General features: G+C 36.9%; 1 protein-coding gene across 2 annotated transcripts in view; it reads left to right on the top strand.

Moving 5' to 3' along the window:
• Positions 1-12,885, top strand: part of PRLR (prolactin receptor) — a 201,685-nt gene that overhangs the window by 170,794 nt on the left and 18,006 nt on the right. For both annotated transcript variants that reach the window (XM_051989686.1, XM_051989693.1), the window contains exon 3: positions 3,843-3,955. In XM_051989686.1, the coding sequence (XP_051845646.1) occupies positions 3,886-3,955 (70 nt within the window). In that variant the 5' untranslated portion in view covers positions 3,843-3,885. The remainder of the gene's footprint in view (positions 1-3,842; positions 3,956-12,885) is intronic.

The raw sequence follows: 12,885 nt of genomic DNA, 5'->3' as shown, positions 1-12,885 counted from the left end.
AGTCAAGGGGAAAAGTTTATTGTAATTGTAATGCCACTACAAGCAGGCTAAATTTCAAAAGAAATTAGCAAAGTCCTAAGAGAGAGGAGACTTCTTTACCCAGCTTTCTATCATTGACATGCTAATTTTATGGCCCAGAAGAGTGGTCTCTAGAATTTGGTTATCACTAACCAACAGATTATCTATCTGACAGTCAGCAATGAACTGAGGAGTGGTCTCCAGAATTTGAGTATCACTGACAAGATTATCAGTCAGCAATGAAATGAGGAGTGGTCTCCAGAATTTGAGTATCACTGACAAGATTATCAGTCAGCAATGAACTGAGGAGTGGTCTATTCAGAATCTGGTTGATGGTTGTTCTTAAATTGGGAATGTGGGAAGTCCCTGAAGCAAACTCCAAAACCAGAAGAATTAGGATTACTATCTTATTGTTAGAATAGAAGCCCCCCTAAAAATGAGGGGACCACAAAATCATTGTTATATTACATCAATTTCAGTGTGATTATATATATGTGATTATAGTTGTATTGTATATATGTGTATTGTAGTTGTCTGTGTGCACCTCTTAACCCTCATCCATGAACTTACAAAGTCCAAGAAGGACAATGAATAGGGATTACCTAAATTTTATATTCTCCCTGAGAACTTAAATCTAGTATGCAATTAGTAAATGTTACTGAATTGAAGTAAATTTTGTCTCATAATTTGCTATTTGTCTATCCCTCGGTCATTTTGATTTGTACTCAAAATAACTACTCCTATATTTACCTGTTATAAAAATATAAAACTTTTTTTGTTTTTAAATATTTGTAATAATTACTTAAATATTAAAACAATTAAAGTTTAAAACTGCTCTAGGACTTTTGGGACATCAAGTTCTATTAGGTACTATCTTACCCATGAGCAGGAATGTCTAAATACTGCTGAAGGGTGCCACTGCCCAGTTCTCTCTCTTTGTTTTACAGCCTGATTTGTAGAGTTGATTGACCTAGTTGATCTAATCAAATCTATACCCCCCCAAAAAAATCCCACTAAAAATTAAGTCAACCAATAGACTTCCAAATGTGGCTTTAGAATCTTCAATGTGGAAGAATAGACTATCTCTGATAATAACTTACTCCACTTTGGGACATTTCTCATTGTTAGGGAGTTTTTCCTTATACAGAGTCTAAAACTGGCCCGCAACTTCTATCCACCTATTTAAGATCATGGTTAAAAAGGCTAAGGTTCCCCACTGCTTCTAGGGCCATCTTCAATTGTTCTGATCTATGTCTTGCCACTGGATCCAGATGATTCTGGAGGAGAAGGTGAAATTGACTTTGTACAGCCTCCCACACTTAAATCCAACTCATTGCATGTTTTGTCATCATCTTCCTGATGTTATGGTCCTCTTCCAGAATGAAGGACAAACAACAACCTCTGTGAATAAAGCTATCCTACTGGGGACCCAATTGAACTGGTCAATTAAGCGACCCAGCTTTTTCTCTCTTCTTTTTTTTCTCCTTTCTTCTCCTCTCCTCTCACTTAACCTCTCCTCCCCTCTCCCTTTTTTCCTTCCTTGATTCCTTTCTTCCTTTCTCTCTCTCTTTATAGGGTATCATACTGTGCCTGTGGGTGCTCTACCCAAAGAAATGTAAAAAAAAAATTTGGATTGCTGAAACTTCCCAAGATATCTTGGAGTTTACCAGCTATATTTCTTTCTTAAGGACCATGCCTTTTAACCAAATCACTCTGGTTCTCATTGATTGAACAATATTAGGTCCCAGGCTAAATCTCAGTTGGTCACTGTTTTGACCCTAATTGGCTCAGAGTGAATGTAAACAGCAGTTGTTACCATTATGGCTGGAAACCTGAGGGTCTTCCTCTCTAAGATAGAATTTTTTTAATAGGCAAAAGAGGTCATTCTCTGCTTCATTTCTTACCAAGCCATAAATACTAGTTGGGTGTTGCCTTAGTCATCCTGTTAAAGACCTTAGTTTAAGAAGGATTATGTCTTCCACTACATCCAGGGCCATCTCCAGCCATTCTGATCTATATTTTTCCACTGGGGATATGGCTCCGAAGGAGAGAATAAGGCTAGTGACCTTGCACAGATCTCCCTCTTTTCAATCCAATTCACTTGCATATAAGAGCATCACCTCCCTATCATCTTAGATAACAAAGGAGGAACTACAAGCAACTCACCATTCCAAGTTCTGCCTCTATCTAATTTGTCTTCAGATAACAGTTCATGAAGGTCACCATTCACATCCCCAAAGATTCTTTCTTTCACTAAGCTAAACATTCTTCCATTCAACTTGATCATCAATCTCTAATGACATGGCCCTTTGTCATTCTGATTGCTCTAACCTAGAGTTCTTCAGTTCCAACTTGACTTTCCTGTATTTCTTATTCCTTTGAAAGGAAACACAGAATAACTTATGAAAATGCAGACTAATTTCAATAATGATACTTTAGCTCCATGTAGATAGGGAAAAGTGAAAGGAACAAGACATCCCTAAAATAGATTGCTTAAGCCTATTTGCTCTGGGGTCTGGGACTACTAGTACCACAGGAAAGTTTAAAAACTTGTTTCAGTTTGTAAACCAAAATCCCCATACTATCTTTCCCAAGGCATGCATTTCTGAATCCTGCTAGAAAGGAGCTATCCTGGAAAGAGGAAAATCTTCCAAATATTCCCATCTGTTTTAGGGTCCAAAAGGTACCCTGTCTAGTTCATAGGCATATGTAAAGCATAATGTGTATTTTAGCAGCACATCAAACAATACTTAAGGTTTTTCCAATGTTGCACATTGGGCAGTTTTGCCTCTGAATTTACTTCCTTGACTTAAAAATCCTTTGCTTATTACTATTATTAGTTTATATATTTATTTAAGGGAAATTTTAGCCATGTGTTTCTGAGAATTAACAATTCAACAAATCTGTTGTTTTCTGAGAGATGTTATAAATCCCCTGAGATTAATGAATCTTTTTCAAATAGGGCTTAAAAATTGGGGGAAGTGATGTCCCTTTTAGAATAAAAATTTTAAAGAGTATATCAAGTACCCCCACTTCCCCATAAAAAAGAATAATACAAATTTAAAAATCAAACCCTGAAATGTTAAAATCTGACTTAACACTGAGTTTCTCTGGTCTGAGGCAGGTCTCTAGTCTCAGACTAAGTCTTTAGAAAAGAATAAAGCAAAAGTGCAGGAAGGTTCATGCAACTTAATTTGGTAACTGTCCCATGCACAGTAAGAGGAAGGAGAATTTCTTCATGACAACTCAAACTTTTGCTTGAATCCAGAATTAATGGCCCAATGCTTATACAGAGGTGGAATAAGTCCAGGCCCAGGCTCCAGCTTTTCTGCTGGATTTCACCTGTGCTGGCTGCTGATAATTGAATGTGGCTAGTCACCCTGGCACACAGTAAACACTTAAGAAATACCTGTTCCAACCAACGTTAGACAGCCAGATGGGACAAACCCTGCCACCAGAGTCAGGTACTTGACACAACCTGTTACCAAAGGGTTTTGAAGGCTGTGCAAGAGTTCCCAAATGGGCAAAGCAAAAGGAAGAGCTGGGAGAATAACCTCACAAAAACTTGCTCTTATGCTGCTAATTTGGGACCTGTATGTTATCTTTGGGTGACCTCTGGTGGCCAGATTTCCCACTTGCCTCAGAGTCCATGTCCCCCAGTTCAGCCTACCAAAGTGCATTCTTTTACATTCCTGTCCTCTCCTTTTGTCATTCACTTCAAGCAGGGAGCAAAATTCAGGTGTACAAACCCATCCAGGAAAGGGGTCTCTGTGCTTGGCTAGTTTTCTCTCTTAACCAGAGCTGTCTGCTACCCTCTCTTCCAGTGAACCGCTGATTCCTTTCCTATTGAAAGAGAAGGAAGCAAACATGAAGGAAAATGTGACATCAGCAACTGTCTTTCTTTTGCTTCTTTTTCTCCATACCAACCTCCTGAATGGTAAGTAAGAGTTCTTTCTTGTTTTATAGTATTTCTGGGACATTGGAGGGGAATGGAAGGGGTAGAAAGGAAATTGGAAATCCACCACAGACCTCTTAGAACTTATTTGTGAGAATTAAAATGATTTACCCTGTTTGCACTGCTGTTAGATTATCCACCTGCTAGGAAATTAGAAAGAAATTGTACAATTGATATTTGTTCATTTGTATATGTAAATTCTGGAGTTGTACCCTATTATTCTACCCTCACTTTGGTGATGGAGTAGAAAGAGTCCTAGATTGGAAATGAGGTGACTTATGTTTCCAACCTTGGTCTACCTTTTGTTAGCTTGGATAATGTTGAGGCCTTTGATATGTCATTTAACTCCTTTAAGCTTTAGTTTCTACATGTGTAAAATGAGGGCAATAATACTCATCCTACATTGGTTAACATGGTACCTCATATTTGCAGTTTAAAAATGCACTATTCTCATAATACAAGGAGTATTATGAGAATAGTGCATTTTTAAACTGCAAATATGAGGTACCATGTTAACCAATGGAAAACAAAGCAGATTAATGGGAGGAGAACTATGTATGGATTTGGAATCAAAGGAGTTGAGATTTGACTCCACTGTGATGTGACTATGGGTTTCTAGACAAATTATTTAATCACTCTCAACCTCAGTTTCTTCATCTGTAAAATGCACATGATGATGATTCACAGAATTAATGATGGCTCTAAAAGTGTGAGCACTTTCTTTCTCTCAGCCCATTCATTGTACTAACCAGACAGACTCAATGGAGTCCACATCTCAGTTAGATAGTAAGATGGAGAAAGTCTATTAGTTTCAATGGCCTTCAACATTAAGAAAGAAATTTAGGTGGCTTTGAATTTTACAATTTCTGTTTTCTTATGGAAATGTCAATAAGCAATGAAAGAAAGCACTAGCCCTAAAGACAGGGTGACCTGAGTTCAAATCTGGTCTCAGAAACTTAACACTTTCTAGCTGTGTGACCCTGAACAAGTCGCTTAACCGCAATTGCCTCAGAAAGAAAGAAAAAAGAAGGAAGGAAGGAAGGAAGGAAGGAAGGAAGGAAGGAAGGAAGGAAGGAAGGAAGGAAGGAAGGAAGGAAGGAAGGAAGGAGGAAAAAGGGAAGGAAGGAAGGAAGGAAGAAAGGAAGGAAGGAAAAAAGGAAGGAAGGAAGGAAGGAAGGAAGGAAGGAAGGAAGAAAGGAAGGAAAAAAGGAAAAGAGGGAAGAATGGAGGGAGGAAGGGAGAGAAGGTAGAAAGGAGAGAGGAAAGGAGAGAGGAAGGGAGGAAGGAAGAAAAACCTGCATAATCCATAATGTAGATATGTGTATTTAGGGGAATTCCTCTGCCCTCACCTTTAATTGATGTCATCACAGAAAGCAAGGAGCACATAAAATGGGTATTAATGGGCTAACAATGCACCATTTTCTATTATCCCATTACAAAGTCTGAAAGAGTTTACTGACTGATATAGTAAGCCATTGGATAATTTTTTTTAATTGGTCATGATGCCAGAGATCTTTAAAAGCTAAGCCTACCAAATTCTGGGCACTCTAATAGTTTGAGTTATTAAGGAAGGAAATGAAATATATACAGATATAGAAAGACAGCTGTTAAAGCGGAAAGCAGCCATGGGGAAGGAAATATTAAATGTGGATTGAAGGAAGAATTAGTCATGGTTGTGGCTGTCCTTCAGGAACAGAGTCCCAATAAACACAGCTAAGAGACCCATCCAGAAGAGAGACTATATAGTAATGAAGAATTCTGATAGAAGAGAAAGATCATTAGGACTTGCAGTACCAAAGACATCAGTTCCATATGGTCCCATGTCCCCTGTGTATATTTATTTGCCTCACTACCATTGTACCCTTCCCTGACCTTTCTACACTATTTAGTTCTATTAACCATACCCTTTTCCTAGACTTTCTTCTCAATCCTCAGTTTCAGAGATACCAATCTTTCCTAATTTTCTTATCACCTATCTTAATTCTCTTTCTCTAGTTCCTTCTGGGTTCTCACATTTGTCCAGTTCTTTTTTCTTCAAAGTCTTATTCCTCAGTGCTACATCCTTGAGGCTTTTGCCTTTTTTTCTCCTCTTTTCTTGTGTATACTCATTTACTTGGTTTTAACAACATGACTCTAACATTTATATCTCTAATCCTGACCTCTCTTGAATTCTAAACCTATATTTCTGACATCTTTACATAGTTATGCCAATAGCACTTCAATTTTAATGCATCCTAAACTAAGCTTATCATTTTTCCTCAAACTTACTTCTCTTTCTGACCTAACTAAATGTCTCTGTAGCATCACCATTCACCTAGCCTCCCATATCAGAAACCTGGAGGTTATCTCTGATTCTTGCCTTTTCATTCCCCTTCCTTCACTTCTCATGCATAAACACAATCCTGTTGATAGAACCTTGCCATATCACTATCTTTTTCCTCACTATTCCATGGGCATAATGAGAATTTAGGTTTGAGTCGTAAATATCAATGTGTTAGTAGTTTTATATTTTTATTAATATAATAATAGTATAATTGGATAAGTAGAAATACAAGCCATACTTTTTCCTTTCCAAATCTAACTTATATAAAACCTAAGTATTACCCATGATTACTTTCTTACTCAATTCAATTCACAAAAATGTATTAACTATCTGTTTTTTACCTACTTTGAGGCATCATCATGGTATGAAAGGGACCTTGGAATCTTGAAGAATGTGGTAGCAGGAAACAAGATCTGACAGATTCAACAGGATGGCAAGACTTTGAGCAGAGATTTAGGGAGGATAATGATGATGAGCTAGAATGTATCCAAAAGATGTTAACCACCTTGGAAAAAGACCTCAAGATCAGCCAGATGAGGATCAGAGGCAGGAACTAAAGATATTTTGTTATAAAGACTAGCTACATATCTTTATCAAATCTTTTAAAGGCAAGCATTCTCTTCAGAATATTTTTAACAATGGACAATAGGACACTTAGCCAGCTAAATCCTATCATATAAAAAGTATTGTTCAAGAATGAGGGAGAGAGATTTAATGACACATAGATTTTCCAGGGACATTTCTAATTCAGATTAAACATGCAAATTCATCAACTTTTCTTTTCTAAATAAAGAATATAATTCTTAAAAGTAACCTTAAAGATACCAGATATTCAAGTATTCCAGCAAATAGGAAGGAATTGAATCAACTTCTTTAGATCCAATGAGTGTACCTTGACATGGTCAAATGATTTTCCCTTGAAGAATTCTGATGGATGAGAAGAACAGAGAAAAGAATTCTGTGTCTGGATTCTTCTATGACTGGTTTCTCCTTTGCCCATCATAGAAGATCAGCTGGCACCTATTATGCCACCTCACAAGGAAGGGGTCAAGAGCAAAAGTGCAAAGTTATGGAAATAGAAAGGCAAGAGTCTCCCCAGAAGACCTCTGCATAATTGATTTGCACCCTGTCTCTTCACCTACCTCCAATACTTTCAGTCTAATCAAAAAATGGTCAGATTCATAGTCATGCTTCTTGCCAAAATCCTTATTTTCTCCTCAGTCACCTAGAGGATTGGTGGTATCTAAGACTTCCTCTTCAAAGAATAAGATCATATTTTTATAAGAGAAAAGGGTATCCTTATAGCAACAAAAAACTGTCATCTCAACCTTTTGTATAATCCATTGGGCTCTATGATTTTAAAACTTATTGTTCTGTCTGAAGGTGAGCTGCAGAAGGGTTTGGGTATTGTTCCCCATCCCCATTCTGAATAATAGAAAGTATCCATTGAGAATTCTGACAATTGTCTGTTACCCGGCCCATCCATCTCAGAATCAGAGTCACATGATTTTAGGCTCTGAAGGACTTTCAGAGCTCATATCTAGTTCAGTCTGTTAACCAGAGTCAGTACTCTTGAGAATTTGTAACCTAATAAGAGACAAATACATATAAATAACTTGAATGCAAGGAGGATAGTAGTATAGATAAGGAACTGCCAAATAAAGTATTATAATAATAATAATAATCCTTCCTCAACCCAACATATCCAAACTTTATTGTGTCTGCTTTCTTAGACCTATCTCCTACACGCCAATCACACATTTACAATATCCTAACTATTTTAATTTGAGTTCTTATTATGTCTCTCTTGGACTAATGCTATTGCCTCTAGTCCTCTCTTCCAATTCATTCTCCATCCAGTTGCCAAAATTACAACATTCCTTTAAACACAAACCTGACCTTCTTCTTCCCCATTCAATAAAATCCAGTGGCTTCCTAATGTCTCCCATGATCCAGCCATCAATTTATTAAGCAATTTATTAATTCCCTCTGTGCACTGAACACTGGATATACAAGTACAAATTGTATATTAATGTAGTAATAAGGTGTTTACTCTTTACTAAGTGTGAATCCTTTTCACTGATTGAATAAGAAGATATAAAGCCTTTAGTCCCTTGATCTTAAGAAAATTGCTTCCCTTATCCTCTCCCCCAGGCTTTTAAATAACTTGCCCTTGGAGTCATTTCAAGAATTTAAGATAGTCCTTAAAAGCAGCACTGTGGAGGAAAGCCCCCTCCTTCCTCTTCCTTCCCTCAAGCACATCTTAGAAAAAGCTTGTTCTGGATGTTCCTGTTGCTAGAGCTACAAGGGAACACAAGCATATCCTTTTATGTACCCTCTGAAAATCCCCCGATATCCAAGTCTCTTAGGGATAGAGTCTCTCACTGCAAAAGCATTTGCTTACCTCATTCATATCTCCAAGATTAGAGAAGATGTTTAAGAGTATTCAATGGAAGGGGACCTCATCCCCTCCATACTCCCCACTGCCAAGTCCCTTGTTCCATAGAGATTGCATTGTGTTTTTCAGCTAAGGATACATGACCTCAAACCTGTGCTTGCCATTGTAGATGAAGCTCTATGGATCTTATTGCCAGAGATGTGAAAAATAGATAGTGGAAGAGGGAGGCAGGATTGGTAGAATCCACTAAGTACTGAGATTTCAGAATTTTCCAACTGCAAATGGAGCTGGAGTAGGAGAAAAAAGAAGGGAAAGTAGTCAAGAGGCAAGTAACCCATCTATTTAGTTTCTTCCTCAGATCAGAGAAGTTCAACATCCTCGAGTCCTGAGTTAAGAGTCAGGGGACTAGGATTCAAATATTGGTTCTGTCCTCTGTACTACCATGAGCAAAACATCTAACTACTTTGGACTTCAGATTGCTTGACCTGTAAAATGAGAGTCTGGCCTAGGTGACCCCTGAATGTTCATTTCTGTTCCAAATTAATGATCCTATGTTGCATTTTCATTTTTTTTTAAAACAAAGTCTCCTTACCTCACTCAAGTTGAAAGTGAAGGAGCTACTTATGGTCCTGATCCCACTGATCTGCACAGGAGCTATGACTCTGTTTCTCACCCTAGCTATTTGGCTCCCCATAGTGCAACCTGCTGGCTTCCCTACTCCCAAGAGGCTCATGATATTAATGCCAAACTTAGCACAGACAACCAGTGTTATAGGATGCTGAAGCTCAGAACTTTGGAAATGAAGAGCTCCTCCAGCTGCAAGCTCCCTGATAGCTGGGATACAGTACTATTAAGCCAGACTGATATATATATATTCATTTTAAATTGTCCTGTTTTCTTATATCCCCTTTAACTTCATTTGATGTCTTATATTTTGTATGACAGAAACTAATTTACTTTTAGAAAAAAATTTCTCCTAAAAGGTCAATAATTTACATACATGTTAATTTGAAATGATTATTTTTCAGGGTCTGCTTATACATTTTTTCCCTTTATAAAAGATAGAATTTTAAGAGATATAGCCAATATTCACAGAATCGCAATCTCAGATTTGGAAAGTACTCGGTAACTGTTTCATTCAACCCATATATGAAAAGAATCCTATCTTCAACATATCCAGTGAGTGGCTGCTTATTTGCTTGAAAACTTCCATTAATGGGCAATCCAACCCCCTTCAGAGATAGCCCAGTCCACTTTGGGACAAGTTTTGTTAAGTTTGTTGTTGTTGTTGTTTTTTTGATATCAAACCTAAATTTACATCTTTGCAATCTGTACCCATTATTCCTTGTTCTTCCCTCTGTGACCAAGTTAAACAATCCTCATCTCTCTTCTCTATCACAATCCTTCAAATACTTGGGATCAACTACCATATCCTCTGTAAGTCTTCTTTTCTCCCAGGTCTAATATTCCCAGTTCTTTAAATCAAAACTCATGTGGCATGATATTACAATCAGCCACTATTCTACCTACCCTCCTTGGGCTACATTACAATTTACCACTGCTCTTTTACCCCTCATCTTAAACTGAACATAATACGATAGATATAGGGACTGTGTTTATAGACTCAGACTCCAAACTAGAAGGAACTCAAAGTTATTTAGTCCAACTAATACTTGAAAAAGAATTCATTGTTAATACATCCATTAAGTGGCTGCATAATTTTCATTCAAAGACCCTAAGTAATGAGGAATCAGTTCTACTTGCTCTCTAGACTTCTCCACCTCTTTACCTGTCTTTTTCTCCATTCACCTTTCTTTACCCCTACCTTTATCTTAAATTTTATCTTTCCCCATTACCATGTAAGTTTCTTGAGTTAGAGACTGGCTTGTTTCCTTATATTTGTACCATCAGTACTTAGCACAGTGTCTACTGCATAACAAATTTTTATCTATTATATTCTCCTTCTTCAAAGATTACACCTCTGTAATACAAACCTAAAACCAAATTAGTATCTTTTGACTGCTATGTAACACTGTTGATTCCTTGTAAACATACAACCTACTAAAGCTACCAGATCTTTTTCTAAAGTGTTTCTCACCATGATAATGGTAGCCATGATGATAGTACCACCTCATCCATCTCTAGCAGATAGTTTCAAAATCACTTTTTCCCCCAGTAATCCTGACCTGGGTAATGCTGTATATTTTGAAGATGGGGAAACTGAAGTTCAGAGATATCATGTGGTCCCTCAAAATCCCACCCTAGTAATGGAAAAACCTAGAATTCAAAACCTAAATTTCCAATTGCAAATTAAGCATTTTTGAAATATCCTTTCATGCACCCATTCATTCAAGTATTAATTAAATACCTCCTACATTCAAAATCTATGGTTTTAGGCAATGAAGAAGCAAAGACAAAAGACAAAGTCCCTACCTGCAGGGAGCTTATATACTACTGGAGAAGAAGTTCTGAATTAATATTTACGCAGTATTTTAAATGTTGATGATTTAAAGCATTTGCAAAGTTCCTTATCTTTTTGGAATCCTAACAATCCCATGAAGTAAGTGCTAATATTATCCTCATTTTACAGATGGAAATAATAACTGATAACTGAGGCTGAGAGGTTAGACAATTTATCTAGTCTTGTCAACTTGATTTACCTCAAGATTTAAAGTATCACTTTCACAACCACCTTGTGAGGTTGGTGAATATTATTACCACCCTTTTACATGATCAAGTCCATAAGATCTCGTATATAGTATCTGAAAGAGAATTCAAACTCAAGACTTCAGATTCCAAATCCAATATTCTATCCAGTACATCACCTAATATACACACTAGGAATATGTATGGAAAAAAATTGACACATTCTCTTATACCACACTACGTCCTCAATGGAGGTACTTGAAACAATATAGTAATTTGTGAGACAAACACTGAATGTGGTACATTTTAGATTATAAATTCCTCAAGTATAAAACCCCAGTTATCTTTTCTGATCCCAAGTTCAAATATGGTGAATATGAGAGACAACCAAAAGGAGAGAGCTTTGAATATTATGATAAGAGCCAAGAATGTATTATTATCCTGATTTCCTGATCCACGCTTCAGATAGGACATTTCCTAGTAAAAGGTCAATTCTGTGAAGTTAGTTGTATATGTGTTATTGAACTGAAGTGGCCCAACCAGCAAATTACCATCCATGGCCTAATCTGCCTCAATTTAGCTCAGAAATTTCATAAAGAGAGGATGGGGTCAAACTGCAAAAATATCAACTCCTGGAATTTGACCAAGCACATCAAGAATCATAAAATCTCAAGGAACTCCACTATCTAAAAGGGTTGTCATACTTCAATTAATCAATTTAAAATAATGCATTTTTTAAACTTCTTTGACTTCATAGAATGTCTTGGAATGCCATTTATCATTACAGAATTTTCTCATTTACCAAAACCATTAGCTCCATGTTGTTCAACTGCATCAACGATAACAAATAGAGGATATTGGATTTTTAAATACATGTTACATTCAGGGAGAGAATAGGAATCACAAGGAATATAATTCAATACTTCAGTGGATTTGTGATCTCAGTGGTGATTATTTTAGCAAAGGAAAGTTCAGGCATTTTGTGCTTCAAGAATGCCAGAAGTCCAAGACCACTATGTTTCTTTACTTAACTGTATATTTAATCAGATAGGGATGGAACAGAGAGAAGTACACATCATTAGCAAAACAAGAGAGAGATACAGGAAGAGTTGGATAGAAAAGAGAAAAGGGAACAAGAAACTGAGGAGAGTAATTAGGAAGAAAAACCAGATGGGAAAGATAACAAATAGAACTTTGTATGAGTAAAAGGCAAAAGAAAAAGTCAAGAGAAGGAAGAAAATACCAAAGAAGTTCTAAAGAGGGAGAAGTCAGTAGTGAAGAAGTAAGAAATCAGAACTATTTGGAAGGAGGCCAGTAAACTGGAGGAGGAGTGGAGTGACTAGGCAAACTAATGTTGGGGAAAGAAAAAGTTAGAATTAATTAGCCAAGCACCTGCAAGGTACTTATTAATCACACTTGTGCTGTTGGGGATTTTAGAATTTATGTGTTCCATTTAACCAAAGAATATTAGCACTACAAGGACTTAGAGAGTCTTCATTTACAGAAGAGTATGTTGGGATCCAAACATATGAAATAGATCACTCA

Source organism: Antechinus flavipes, chromosome 1 (genome assembly GCF_016432865.1).
Source record: "Antechinus flavipes isolate AdamAnt ecotype Samford, QLD, Australia chromosome 1, AdamAnt_v2, whole genome shotgun sequence".
Taxonomy (NCBI): domain Eukaryota; kingdom Metazoa; phylum Chordata; class Mammalia; order Dasyuromorphia; family Dasyuridae; genus Antechinus; species Antechinus flavipes.
Note: the sequence above shows the minus strand (reverse complement) of the source record. Positions and strands in the feature narration are given on the sequence as shown.